Consider the following 14,241-nt stretch of genomic DNA (forward strand, 5'->3'; position numbering starts at 1 on the left):
GCTGGCAAGCAGCAGGTTTGAAGGCCTGGTCGAGAGCCAGGAGGCCAATCCGTCGACCCTCCCGATAGCTACCCTACAATTTCACTACCCCCTCCGAGCCTTTTTCCACCAATGGTCCCTCATTACCTCGGACAAGTGGGTTTTGAATCTAGTCCAGTCTGGCTACGTCATCCCCTTTACCTCTACCCCGCCCAACCACCCTCCTACCCTTCCCTCTTTCAGGGACCCCTCTCACGAAACCGCACTCCTACAGGAAGTCTCACGCCTCATTCAACTGGGCGCAGTAGAACACGTACCAACACAATTCCGCGGCCGGGGATTCTACTCGACGTACTTCCTAACCCAGAAGAAGACAGGAGGCTGGCGTCCCATTTTAGATCTCAGGCGCCTCAACAAATACATCGCATACCACCGTTTCAAGATGGTTACCCTTTCAACTATCATTCCCTCTCTCGACCAACACGATTGGCTTTCGGCTCTCGACCTTCAAGACGCGTACTTCCATATTACAATTCATCCTGCTCACAGACGCTTTCTACGATTTATAGTGGGTACCCAACATTACCAATACAGAGTACTCCCGTTTGGCCTTTCTACGGCTCCCAGGGTATTCTCCAAGACCCTATCAGTCGTAATGGCCTTTCTCCGACGCCAAGGCATCATAATATTTCCATACCTGGACGATTGCCTCATAAAAGCTGCGTCTTTCCAAGAAGCAAAGGCCATGACAGACACCACAATAGACCTCCTACTCAGTCTCGGGTTCCACATAAATTACGCAAAATCCACTTTGCGTCCCACACAGAAACTGGAATTCATAGGCGCCCTCCTCGATACAATCACAGCAAGGGCCACTCTTCCCGATCACAGGTTCGCAACGATATGCGACCTTGTCCGAGCAACACAGGCGGCACCTACTGTCACGATCCGCCATTGCCTCAAAATCCTAGGGCACATGGCCTCTACGACTTACGTCGTCAATCTCGCCAGACTCCACATGAGGCCCCTTCAGTCCTGGCTCGCTACGGTATACAAACCTTTCAGAGACCAAATGAGCAAGCATGTTGCGATCCCACCTCGCGTTATCAATTCCATGCTCTGGTGGACAACCCCTCGAAACATGCTACACGGTGTCCCCTTTCAACGTCCAGCGTCTACTCTAACACTCATAACAGACGCATCACTCATGGGATGGGGGGCTCATCTGGGAACCATCACAGCCCAAGGCAAATGGTCATTCGTAGAGCAAGCACTCCACATCAACATTCTCGAGCTACGGGCAGTCAGATACGCATGCCAGCATTTCACTCAGCACATAGCTCACAAGACCATCACCATTATGACGGACAATACCACATGCATGTATTACATCAACCGTCAGGGTGGCGCTCGCTCCCCTTCTCTATGCTCGGAAGCCACCAAATTTTGGACCTGGTGCCTATCCCATGGGGTCACCCCCTCTGCAGTATACCTTCCCGGAATACTCAATGTCACAGCAGACACCTTAAGTCGCACATTCATGGACCAGCACGAGTGGGAGATCGACAAACGCGCCCTCACACCGATCTTCCGTCTTTGGGGCCATCCAGAAGTGGACCTTTTCGCTACAAAGAACAATCGCAAGTGCCATCTCTACTGCTCCAGGGGAGCCCTGGGCAGGAATTCCCTCGGAGACGCCCTTTCCATCGCATGGAACGCCTCCCTCCTCTACGCCTTTCCTCCCCTCCCACTTCTGCACAGAGTCCTAGACAAGATCAGATTGAGTCAGGCACGCGTGATTTTGGTGGCACCTGCTTGGCCCAGACGAACATGGTATCCTTACCTCCTCAAAATGATGATAGCAGAACCGTATCCCTTCCCTCCACGCTGCGACCTCCTCTCACAAGATCACGGTCAAACCCTTCACCCGGACATCACCAGACTGAAGCTCCACGCTTGGCTCCTTCATGGCTCCATGATGCCGAAACTGCCTGCTCAGAACAAGTAAGACACATATTAATTAATAGTCGCAGACGCTCTACTAGGAAGACCTACCGCTACAAGTGGACGCGCTTTTCCCTATGGTACGCTCAGACTCATGCAGACCCACCACACCTTGCTCCAATACATGACTTATTGGACTACTTACTCTCTCTGAAACATTCCGGTCTAGCACTTAGTACTATTAAGGTCCATGCCGCAGCCATAGCAGCTTTCCACCATCACCCTCCAAGCTCTTCTTTCCTCGCTGACCCAATAACCAAGCGCTTCTTCAAAGGCCTGCAGAACACCTTTCCTCCGGTTCGTCCGCCAGTCCCCATTTGGGACCTCAACCATGTCCTCAAAAGCCTCACAAAACCCCCGTTCGAGCCGATAGCAACCTGCTCGTTCTCTCATTTGTCGATGAAGGTGGCTTTCCTAGTCGCCATCACCTCCAGTAGGAGGGTGAGTGAGCTTGCAGCTCTGATGGCTGACCCCCCATATACCGTGTTTTTACAGGACAGGGTGGTACTTAGACCCCACCCTAAGTTCCTACCCAAAGTACTCTCTCCCTTCCACGTGAATGAACCCATACACTTACCTGCATTCTTTCCTAAACCACACACTGAACCGTCCCACGCTGTGTGGCACACTCTCGACGTCCGACGAGCTTTGGCGTTTTACATAGATCGCACGAGACCATGGCGGGCCTCGCCTAGACTCTTCATCTCATACGCGGACAGATCCAAGGGACAAGCAGTCTCATCTCAAAGAATCTCTAAATGGATTACATCCTGCATCAAGACCTCTTATACTTTATATAACAAAGATTTACCTGGACTTATCACAGCTCATTCCACTAGAGCAGTGGCTGCCACGACCGCTTTTCTCCATAATGTACCATTACAAGACATTTGCAACGCCGCTACCTGGTCATCCGACCATTCCTTTGCACAACACTATGCTCTCTCCACCTCGATAGCATCTTCTATGGCGGTTGGGCAAGCAGTGCTGTCTACAGTTACTACCACACGGCTCCAAACCCACCTCCGCGAGCCGACAACTGCTGTGTAGTCACCCAGAGTGGAGCACCCACGGGGACCACTCGAAGGAGAAGAAAGAGTTACTCACCTTGTGCAGTAACGGTTGTTCTTCGAGATGTGTCCCCGTGGGTGCTCCACTACCCTCCCTCCTTCCCCTGCTTGGAGCCTGATGCTCTGGTGGGTAGAGAAGGAACGGAGGAGCCGCGCGCGCGCAGGCGCCCTTCAGTTCGAACAACACTAGAGGGCGCCACGGCGCCTGCGCGCCGCGGCAGAAACAGCTAGAAAAGTCTCCGGTCGCCGGCGCGAGGACGCACCAGCACCCAGAGTGGAGCACCCACGGGGACACATCTCGAAGAACAACCGTTACTGCACAAGGTGAGTAACTCTTTCTTTTGGCATTCCGAACAGTTTGGTACTTCCTTCAGTGTTTATCGCCGAGGGGGACTCTGTGGTAATGCATGTGGCCTTGCCAGGTAGCTGTGTGGAGGGTGGCATCCATTCCACATCTGCAGAACCTCATGGGTGTTGGCTTGGGTTGGGGGAGAGCTTATCCATTGTCTAAGCAGCTTTTGTTGCTTATTGTGAGCCTCTGGTCTCCAAGACTGGTATGATTTTCTGGAAATGCTTTTAACGGAAAAGTTTTCCGTTAAAAGCATTTTTGGAAAAGCGCATCTAGATTGGCAGGACGCTTTTCCGCAAAAGCACTTTTTGCGGAAAAGTGTCCATGGCCAATCTAGACGTGCTTTTCCGCAAAAAAGCCCCGATCGCCATTTTTGCAATCAGGGCTTTTTTGCGGAAAACAAATATCTGCTGTCTACACTGGCCCTTTTGCGCAAAAGTTTTTCGGAAAAAGACTTTTGCCCGAACGGGAGCAGCATAGTATTTCCGCAAAAGCACTGACAATCTTACATGACATTGTCAGTGCTTTTGCGGAAATTCAAGCGGCCAGTGTAGACAACTGGCAAGTTTTTCTGCAAAAGCAGTCGCTTTTCCGGAAAAAGTGGCCAGTCTAGACACAGCCCAGGGGTATTTGGACTGTGTGTCAGGAGCAGACCCTTGGTGGTATAACAGTGACTTATGCTAAAGCTGCATTGTGTAACTTCACCTTAGTACATGATATCTTTTGCCTTAAATTGCTGCTCATCTGTAAAGAAATAGTACTGGTGTTTTGCTTCATAAGCATACATAAGGCCATGGCCTGAAGCCCTTACTCAGTGTTTACTCAGTCCATATTCAGTCACCCTCCACTGAATCAGGACTTCAGGGCTTGGCTCAGGATTTCACACCTGTCACTTGCACAGCTCTGGATCAGCATCTGGCGTGGTGCTGGGTGATGTGTTTTCTCTCCTCTAGACTTGCGCATGAGCATAGGAGCTATTCAGACCCAGCGTGCCTCCGGTGCCAGGAGTGCCTTTGACAAGAGCTGCCTCACCCTGCCGCAGTTCGTACAGCTCATGGAGACCTTTGCTGGCGAAGGCAGCTCTCTGCCAACCATGAAGAAACTTGTTGCGTTTGTGAAAGAAGGTTACGTTCAGACTGAGGAGGAAAAAATCAAACAGTTGGAAAAAGTAAATGCAGTCAGGCTTTGATGATGTTAAGTGTGAACACACAAATGGCTAGAGAGGCAGAGCTAAGCACCCACACTCTCCGGTCCTTTTGTTGAGCTTTTTTGTCCCTCTGTTTTCCATGAGCTTTCCCCACATTAGCCCTGGGAATAATGCTGGGCTAAATCTGCCACAGGTTGGTTGCCTGTAACCGAGCCTGACTCTGTAAGGCACCAGGTGTGCAGCCACCTGTAAAATCGCTTAAGATGTTCTGTTCTTTTACCTCTAGAGAATACCATAAGATTTCAACTCTTGCATTTGCCTGTATTCATACGTGTGTGCATGTGGGAGGCTGGCCAAAGTGAGCATGTGCAGCGGTGTGTTTGTCACACCCACTGGGAGTTCAGTAACCTTGTCAGCAGTTGGATAAATACATTCACTCACACACAAGCCCAATCCGCCCAGTATCTCCACAAAGTGCTGATACATTTCTCATCATGTCTGCCCCTTTAGCTGCAGTTTTCCAGATTGCTTTCTCATTTCCCTCTGTGCTGCTGACCTAATTTGGGTGAGATATTGGATCTGACAGCTCTGCCATCCTTATGCGGAGCACTACGTTCTTTGCTGATCTTCTGTCCTTTCAATGAATTCCATTTCCAGCTGTTTAGCATCTGGTGCTGTGCAAAAGCTGGCTTTAATCAGCAAGTAGCCCATGCAGCCCCATAGGGCCCTGCACAGTGAAAGGTACTATCAGTATCAACAGTGTACAAACTCAAACAGAAAGAACAAACACTGCAAAATACTGTGGTGTCATTTACAAGGAGTCACTTGGTTGTGGCAGGAAAGACGAATCTGGAGTGTGGAATTGCCACCTACCACAGCTGTCTTGCCTTGGCTTTTGGCAGGTACAATGGGGCTCAGTCCCTTTGAGAAACTAACTCTCAGGCTACGTCTACACAGCTTCCCTCTTCCGCAAAAGCCTAGTCATGCCTTTTTGTGCAAAACCCCTCTTGCGCAAGAGTCGTTCTTCCTGAAAAAATGAGGAAGAATGGCTCTTGCACAAGAGGGGTTTTTTGTGCAAAAAGGCGCTGTGTAGATGGCGCCTTTTTGCGCAAAAACCTCTTGCGTGAAAACTGCTCCTAATTAATTATGCAAATGAGGGAAGCTGTGTAGACGTAGCCTCAGTCTGCAAGCTAAAAGTGAGCTGCCGTTTACTGCCATAGGACTGCCATCTACTTCAGATCTTAATGGTAATTTTACCCTGACTTCCGGGATGACAGGCTTTCTGTGACTATCACGAGTTGTCAAATGTCCAAGTAATAAACCAGCCATAGCAATTCCCTTCCGGCTGTGGGCGCTATGCATTGTCAGTCTTTCCTTACCGCTTGCCTGTCTCTCTTGCTTCTTCCCTGCCCTAGGTTCATAGTGAGGCTCTCTTGGCCCGAAGGAAATTGCTCCTGGAGGCACTCTTTCAGAAGTGGGACAACGAGTGCTCCGGGTACCTTGACGTGAAAGAGGTGGATGCTGTTCTTGACACATTTAAGGAAGGAATGGAAAAGGAGGCTCTGAAAAAGGGTAAGAAAACAGCACTTTCCACCACTAGTTTGGAGCTGTGCAGTCAGTAAAAAGGCCGTGCAATGTGCTGAGTCACTAGCCGTTCACAGATAGTGCTAATGAAGGCGGGGCAAAGACTGTGTCTTACTGACTTTGCACATGCCACCATAAACAGAAGGAGCAGTCGATGAAGTGGAGACAGAGGGGTGTGTCTACAGAGAGCAGCCAGGGCCCTTTCTTTTCAGTTATCCAGGCCGGAGAGTTGGGGTTCCTTTGTGCTGCTGTCACGGTGCAGTGAAATGCTGCAAAGGTCCCTGTGATACTGAGCAGTACATGACTGTGGTTTGGATGTGAAAACCCAAGCCCATAGAGAACCCCAATGGGGGAGCATGTGACATTCTGGGTCCGACTTGCCTTCTGTTGTGCACAGCTGCACCTCAGCCCACCTCTGGAATGGTACTGTCCACGCTCCCTGCGGGCCTTGAATGGCCTCTCAGAGTCCCCTCAAGGAGTTCAGCTCCTGTGACCCAGAGATTCGGAGTTGTGGTGGGTGTGGGGTTTTTAACAGCTACGGTCAGCTCATTTCTCTGACTGAACCACCTTGGGCCCTGTTAAACAGGCCGGATCGGACAAACCTTCAGCAGGCGGCAGAATGCATCTGGCAGCTCGGTGGATACGCTGCTGAGCTCCAGTACTACCAAGCACCATGTGGCGGGGGCTTTGGGTACCAGGTAGACTAGTCGGCCACCATGGACAGCCGCCTTCCCACGCTTCCTCCTGGAATGCTGCGCGTTACATTTGTCCTGGCTACGCACTGCTGACAAAAATGATTCAATACGGCTTCTTTTGGCAACCTTCCCAAATCCCCTTGCTCCCCACCTCACGTCCAACTCGCTGTGAGAAGCCCTCTCATGTCTCAGTCAACTGCATCCCTGCCCTATGGCAAAGTGCCAGCACTGAGGTCTTAGGGACACATGTTGTAGGGTAGCCTATTGCAGTGGATTTAACACTGCCATGTGAAAGTGACCCTGCCCTGGAGCATTCACGCCATCCCAGCTTCACTTGCCTGCAGGGCTATAAACTACGGCTATTCATGAGCCAGTAGCCCCAAACTCAGGCAGGGTGCAGCACAGAAAATAGGGAGGTGCAGTCCCTGCTTTGCGAAGCTTTTACCATGGGTGGAAGGAAAAGGGACACAACAGAGAAGCAATATCAAACTGTCCCCAGCTGCCTCTGGCTAATCTTCCATTGACATCGGGTACAAGATGGCCGTGGCTTTGCTGACCAGCTCCAGATCTGCATTGCATTCAGTGTGGAAGAAAGCCCAGGGACGGAGGGTCTCCCACGGCCGTCTGAAGTGTGGCTGCAGCACGGACAGAGGGTATGTCTACACAGCAAAGTTATTTTGGAATCACTTCGTTAGCATCTACACAAGCCAACCACTATTTTGAAATTAATTCGAAATAACAGAGGGCTTATTTTGAACTTGGTAACCCTCATTCCACGAGGAATAGCGCCTATTTCAAAATAAGTGCTGTATAGACACTTATTTTGAAATAGGGGGCTCCAGCCCTTCCCAGGGTGCCCTGGTGGCCACTCTGGCCACAACCAGGAAAACTCCTCTCTTCCCCACCCTCCCCAGAGCCCTTAAAGGGGTAGACTTCGTTTGGCTACAGGGCCTGTGACAGCTCCAGGCCTGCCAGACCAGAGCCAGCAGTTGCTGCCCCTGATCCAGTTGCCTCAACATGAGCGAGGCAGCCAGTGCCAGCCAGCCCTCCACCGCTCCCCAGTAGCAGTCTGCAAGCTCCCAGGAGCCTGCCAGGGGCTGGAGAAGGCGGGCACTTCCTGGTCCAGTGCGGAGATCATGGACCTGATTGATGTTTGGGGGGAATCCTCCAACATCCATGATCTCTGCTCTAGACGGAGGAACATGGCCATCTACAGGCAGATGGCTGCCAGCCTGGCCACAAAGGCCACATGCGAAGCCAGGAGCATGTGCGCATGAAAATCAAGGAGCTGCGGCAGGCCTATGCCAGGGCCACAGGGGACAGCTCCCAACCACAGGAAGACCCAGACCCCTGCCCCTATTTTGATGCCCTAGACCGCATCCTAGAGGGCTGGATGGTCTGTGCCCCCAGATGGTCATTGACCCTGGGGCAGAGGGCCCTGGCCATGAGACCGAGGAGGAGGAGGAGGACCCTGGAGGGAGCGTTCCATGCACCCAGGATGTCTGAGCCGTCCCAGCGAGCCTGTCACCGGTGTCATCCGAGGCCGGGGAGGCAACGACATGTGAGTGCCATCACTGTCCCCTTATGCGGCGGGGGGGAGAGCAGGAGAGGGAGACCATGGATCACGCAGCAACCTGTACATGTGCCGTGCCACCCCTGGGCACGTGGCCCCAGCTGGCTGCCACACAGGGGCCTTGGCCTGTTACCCACACACGTGTATGTATGAAGGCACATGACATACTCCTGACCCTGGGGTGGGACACTGCATGATTCCCTCCCTCCACAAGCCCCCTCTACATGGAGGCAGGGGACATCTCCCCCCCTCCCTCCCCGCCCCAGCACTATATACAGCACAGGGGCATGGGTGCAGTCCCAGGCCAGCTCCCACTCCTGGGGATAGCAGGACATACCAAACATGACTTGCGTGCAGGCACGTTGGCTCCAATGGTGCAGAGACCTGCCGTCCTCACCTTGCAGAGGGGGGCTGGGATTCACTTGCTGTGTCCCCCAGGATAACTGACCACTTCTCTGATTTCTCCACAGCCGCAGCAGCTGCGAGTGCAGGGCGCACCACCCCACCCAGGAAATCCTCCAGCACCCAGGCCAGCAGGCTGACCCGTAACCAGGAGGAGTACCAGCGGCAGCACCTGGGGATCCTGCAAGGCCAGCACCGCATCCTGGACTACTGGGTGCATGAAGACCTGCAGCTGTGGCAGGAGAGCTGGTGGGAGCTGTTTGCCCAGGGCCGTGACATCTCCAACCACCTGTAGACCCTGGTGCAGAGATTGCTGCCTCCTGCCACTCCAGCTCCTGCAGCCGCCCAGCTACCGCTCCTCCTCCCACTCCTGCTCCCCCTCCTGCTTCTTCCTCCCCCTGCTCTCTACCCACCTCACCCTCCATACCCTCTCCCCCCCAGGGACGCTGAGGACCCCGCACCCGCAGTGCTGGGAGACAGGTGGACCAGCAAGACCCCCAACCCTGAGCTTCTCCTCCCCCTTCCTCCCCTTGCCTCCCCCTTCCAGCTCCCTCCTCCCAGGTTTACCCCTCCCCTCTCCCACCGTCTCGCCTCCCCTCTCCCGCCCTCATTTCCCCCACCCCAGTTTTGTTCAATAAAGAGAGTTTGTTTTTGTCAACACATGTGTCTCTATTTACATGAGTAAGGGGGAGTTAGGGAGGGGTCAGTGAAAGGATGTGAGGGTGAAATGAGGCACAAGCCCCCAGTGTGGCACACCAGGGAGACTTTAGTCCTCCTCTGGGTGGAAGCTCTCCCGCAGGGCCTCCCAGATACGGACAGCCCCCCAATAGCCCCCCTGCTGGCAGCCGTGTGGGGCTGCATGTACAGGCCAGCCAAGTGGTTGGCTTCTGCCATCTAGCCTGGCAGGAAAGCCTCTCCCTTCCTCTTGCACAAATTATGCAGCACACAACACGCTGCCACCACGTGCGGAACATTCCGCTCAGAGAGGTCCGGGAGGGTGAGGAGGCATGTAAAATGGGCCTTCAACGGGCCCTGCTGAGCTTGGCACCTGGGGCGGCCTGTGAGCCTAGGCAAACTAGGCAGTTGCCTGGGGTGCCACTGGCCCTGGTGCCCCGTGATGACATCACGACCATTGACAGCCATGCAGGCAGGGGTGCCGATCGCGCCTTCCTCCTTGGGCACCAGCTGCCACAGCCGGCCTTAGGCCGCTCCTGCTTGGCACTAAAGGCTTGTCAGGAAGGGTTGAAATGTCCCATGTAGGGCTTCAGAAGCCAGGTTTGTAGGGGATAGGCCACATCCCCCACCAGGGACACAGGCATGTCCACATCTCCGACCCTGATGTGACAGTTGGGGAAGAAAGTCCCAGTGTGCAGCCTTTGGCACACGGAGGAGTTGTGGTAAACCCGCGCGTTGTGTGCTTTGCTGGACCAGCCCATGTTAATGTTGCCGAATTGGTTCCCCATGGATCGGTAGCTATCCTGTGTGGAGAGCTTCCAGAGGGTGATGGCCACATGCTTCTGGAGGGGAACAGCAGGCCTCATGTGCATGTCCCATCGCTGCAGAGCAGGGGCGAGCCACTCACATAGCTTCATGAAGGTGTCCTTCTTCATCCTAAAGTTCTAGGTCTGTTGTTGGTCTCCCTAGCGTTCCAGGATGATGTGGTTTCACCAGTTGCTGCTGGTGTCCAGATGCCAGATGCGGCAGGGCACACTGACATCCAGGAGCTGCAGCTGCTCCTTCATGTACCCCAGGAGGGTCCGGATGATGGTGTGGGGGTTGGGCTGCAGCAGATGCTGTGAGGCAGCCTACAGAAAGCACAGCCGGGCTTGCAGCAACACAACCAAAAGAAGCACCAGAGTGCCCAGGGGCAGCTCCAGCTCCATGGTGCAGAGTGCTGTGGTGTCCCAAGTGAGGGCAACCAGAGCATACAGAGAAAAAAATGCTTTGCTGTCCCTCAGTAAGGTAGGAAAGCAAGTAGGGAAAGCTGAGAACCGGCTGTCCAGGGGGGTCCCTTTAAGCACAGGCCTCAGATAGCCTCAGGCAGCAGCCACACAAAGTGACTCCTGACCTGATGCCCTGCTGGAACCTGGTTCTGGCCGGCCTTAAATGCGATTCAGCGTCCTCTCAGTGTGGACGTGCTATTTCGAAATAGCCAAATGCTATTTCGAAATGCATTTTGTGTATAGACACGTTATGTCGAAATAACTATTTTGAAATAAGATATTTCGAAATAATGCTGTAGTGTAGAAGTACCCAGACACACCTGGGCTAGCTTCACCCACTTAAACAAGGCGAGCAGTGTAGATGCAGCAGCAGGACTTGAACAGGGGCTACCAATGTTAGTATAAAACTGGGGTCCCCAATAGGCTTGTACAGACCGCCGTGATGTCCATGCATCTCATCGACACTGCTCTCTTTAACCATGCAAGCATGGGTATGTCTAATTGTGCTTCTTACACACCTTGCACTGCCATGCAGATATATCCTGGCACATCTGTCTTCAGAGAGTCAATTCTTATCTTGGGAGAGAAGTATAACTCATTGGAACAATGTAACAGGCCTTAGAAATATGAGTGTCATCACAAAGAGGAGGGCCAGCACAGTGATGTGGCCTTTCAAATTCGCAGAAACAGGCTGATGTAACTTACTATACCTGTGTCTTATAGTTCCTTGGATTGTATCCCTGCTACCAAAGGTCTATTCGCACAGGATCATGCACTCTCCATTCCCAGCAAAGCCAGGAGATTGACTCTTTCAGAAGGGGAATCAGTGTTTTCTCTGCAAATGAAAAACTCTGTACCTATGGTACCAGTTCCCTCTTGCCAGTTAGTCTGTGTTCTGGTACCGTACCTCCCCTGCCTCACACTGATTACACAGCAGCCAAAAGAATGTCACACACAGCCGGATGCTAGTGATAGCCCCCAAACAAACATCAGAGTGGCTGAAAGAATAATTCAACTCGATGGAAAGTTCTCCTTCCACATGGACCCTGCGTGATGCGCATTCCGTGTGCACACACAGGGCTCAGCACGGCATGTGGCTTGGAGAGCATTACTTTTACGTTCACGTAGACTGAACCGAGCCTGATGCTAGTGCAGGCAGAGCCTCGCCATAAAAAGCATCATTGATCTGTGCTGGAGACCTTAGGACCTCCCACCCAAGCCACATGGTGACCTCTTGCACATGCAGCTGCTTGAAACATCTTTGTCTCATAATTTTGATGAGTAATGGCTTTTTCCAAGACGCTATTTTGACTGAAATTTTTAGGGGGATTTTGACAAAAAAAAACCAAAACGAAACATTGTTTGGCTTGCTGGGTATTTCTTTATGCCTGCTGCTCTTTTTCCCTTTTTTAAAAAAAGAGACAGTGAGGAAAGAAGAAAGGGAGCAAAAGGGGAGCAGTAATCCAAACCCAAACATTATTCATTTTGTCACAAAACCTAAAAATTCAATGGAAAAAAAATTGTGTGCACTTTTGAAACTCCAAAGGACAAGAAGTCATTGGCAAACATTTCTAAAAGGTCCAGAGCCATTTAGGGCTTACTTGTGCTTCCACTGAAATCAATGATAAAATTCTCATTGACTTCCAAGGGAGCAGACTCTCAACTCCCATAAATATCAGGGTCTTAGAGTCCTGGATGCTTTGAGAGGCAGAGTTGTTTCCTTCCTATTCCGGCATGTAATTTCTCAAAGCATTTTCCATTCTGTCAAAGCATCAAACCATTACATGTATTGATCACAAAATACTGCTCCCCTAGCAGCACTCTTCACTGCCACACACACTTCACGAACTATCGGTTAGTGGAGGCACTGAACCCTGTGAACAAGCAGCTCTCTCTCTCCCTCCCTCAGTTTACTTGTTTGGGAACTGCTAAATGTCAGGCCAGGGTGTGGCTCAGATGAACGGAAGACAAGCGCTTGCACTTGCAGTGAGGCAGGGGATGAATGAATACCATGTTTCAAAAAGAAAGCTTAGCCCGCACATTCAAAGAATTGTACAAGAGCACCCTCTTGTGTGCAAATAGAGCATTATGGGAGGTAACGTGCGTACCAAGACCTGGTTCGTTAGTGGGGAAGGCTGGGTACTTTAGAAAACGCCCTGCATAGATCAGTTCAGGACTTAGCTGAGTAGAAAACAATATGAGATGTTCACATTTTCAGAACTGGCCCACTATTAATCCTACTTATACAGTGTAGAGTTTGGAGTCTCTTTTTTAATTGTCTGTACCCTAGGTCTTTGCACTTGTCCCCAGAATGGTAGAAATCAGCAGAGGTGATGCTAGCCCATTAGGGGCCCTACGCAGGCTCCCACACAACACATATTACAAAAGCAAATGGGGCCCCTGAGCTGGGTAGGGCCCTCAGCAATCGCTTACTCCACTTATGCCTAGCTAGCCCTGAAAATCAGCTCTGGTAAAATGCAGTTAGCTAGAATCTTCACTAATTCTGCTTTGACTGTCGTAGGTCCAGTGCCGGCTTGTACCTTACAGTCCGTGTTCTAGTGCTCTGTCCACTTGCCCTTTAAATATTCCAAATGAAAGCTCTTCAGCTACTTCTTGAAAGACTACCCTGGTCTGCTAGATAGCTTTGCTATGACTTGTTTCATGGAAGTCAGCCTGATTTTTCCTCTGATTAGTTTCATCCCCTTATTGTTTGAGTCTCTTGTATTCTCTCACACTTCCTCTCCTTCCTCCACATATTTCCAGATGGTTACCCTCTGGCCCCTCAGTCATCTCTTAGCCAACATCTGCCTGCGTAGCTCTGGGGATTTGCCCTTTTTATGCCACTCTCACCCTACTGCAAGCGTTTGGCTGCTCGTCTATCAACGGCTCCAAGTTTGTAACTGTCTGGTAATGAGGTGCCCAGAATTCAGTGCAGCACTCCAGGTCTAGCTGTACCAGAGCCAGGGAGAGTAATTTCCTGTCCATGCTCAATGCATGATCTCCTGAAGCCATTGTGATTTTACAGGTGTCCCTCTCCTGCTGCATATTTCTTTTTTGGGTTATTTCCCCAGCTGATGTAGGGGCATTTATTTTTTCAAGCTGAGTCTTTATTGTTTTCCTATTGTTTTTAACTTGACTAGGTTCTTTCGTCTTATTTCTCTGTCCTCCTTAGTGTTTGCCACACCTCCCGGTTTAGTATCTTCTGTGAATGCCATTGAAGTGTTGTGCATTATTTAGATTGAAAGCTCTTTGGGGCAGATCCATGTGCTTGTTTTCACTGTGGGTAGCACATGATTGGGGCCCACTGTGCTACCATGTTCATTGTCAGTCACCATCACCTTCACGTCCACCTCCCTACCGCCTGATGCATTGTCACCCAGCACCCTTTCTCACTGCCCACCAGACAGGTTTCTCTCTTGCGACAGTATTCATAAGGAAGCCAGTTGGAATTAACTGTGGGAATAAGATTATATCTCATCTACTCTGTTCTCTGCC

General features: G+C 51.5%; 1 protein-coding gene across 11 annotated transcripts in view; it reads left to right on the forward strand.

The window, feature by feature from the left end:
• EFCAB5 (EF-hand calcium binding domain 5) overlaps positions 1 to 14,241 on the forward strand; it is a 73,319-nt gene that overhangs the window by 42,620 nt on the left and 16,458 nt on the right. For all 11 annotated transcript variants that reach the window (XM_075904599.1, XM_075904593.1, XM_075904589.1 and 8 more), the window contains 2 exons: positions 4,356 to 4,570; positions 5,965 to 6,121. In XM_075904599.1, coding sequence (XP_075760714.1) covers positions 4,356 to 4,570; positions 5,965 to 6,121 — 372 coding nt within the window. The remainder of the gene's footprint in view (positions 1 to 4,355; positions 4,571 to 5,964; positions 6,122 to 14,241) is intronic.

Source organism: Pelodiscus sinensis, chromosome 21 (assembly GCF_049634645.1).
Source record: "Pelodiscus sinensis isolate JC-2024 chromosome 21, ASM4963464v1, whole genome shotgun sequence".
Lineage (NCBI taxonomy): Eukaryota > Metazoa > Chordata > Testudines > Trionychidae > Pelodiscus > Pelodiscus sinensis.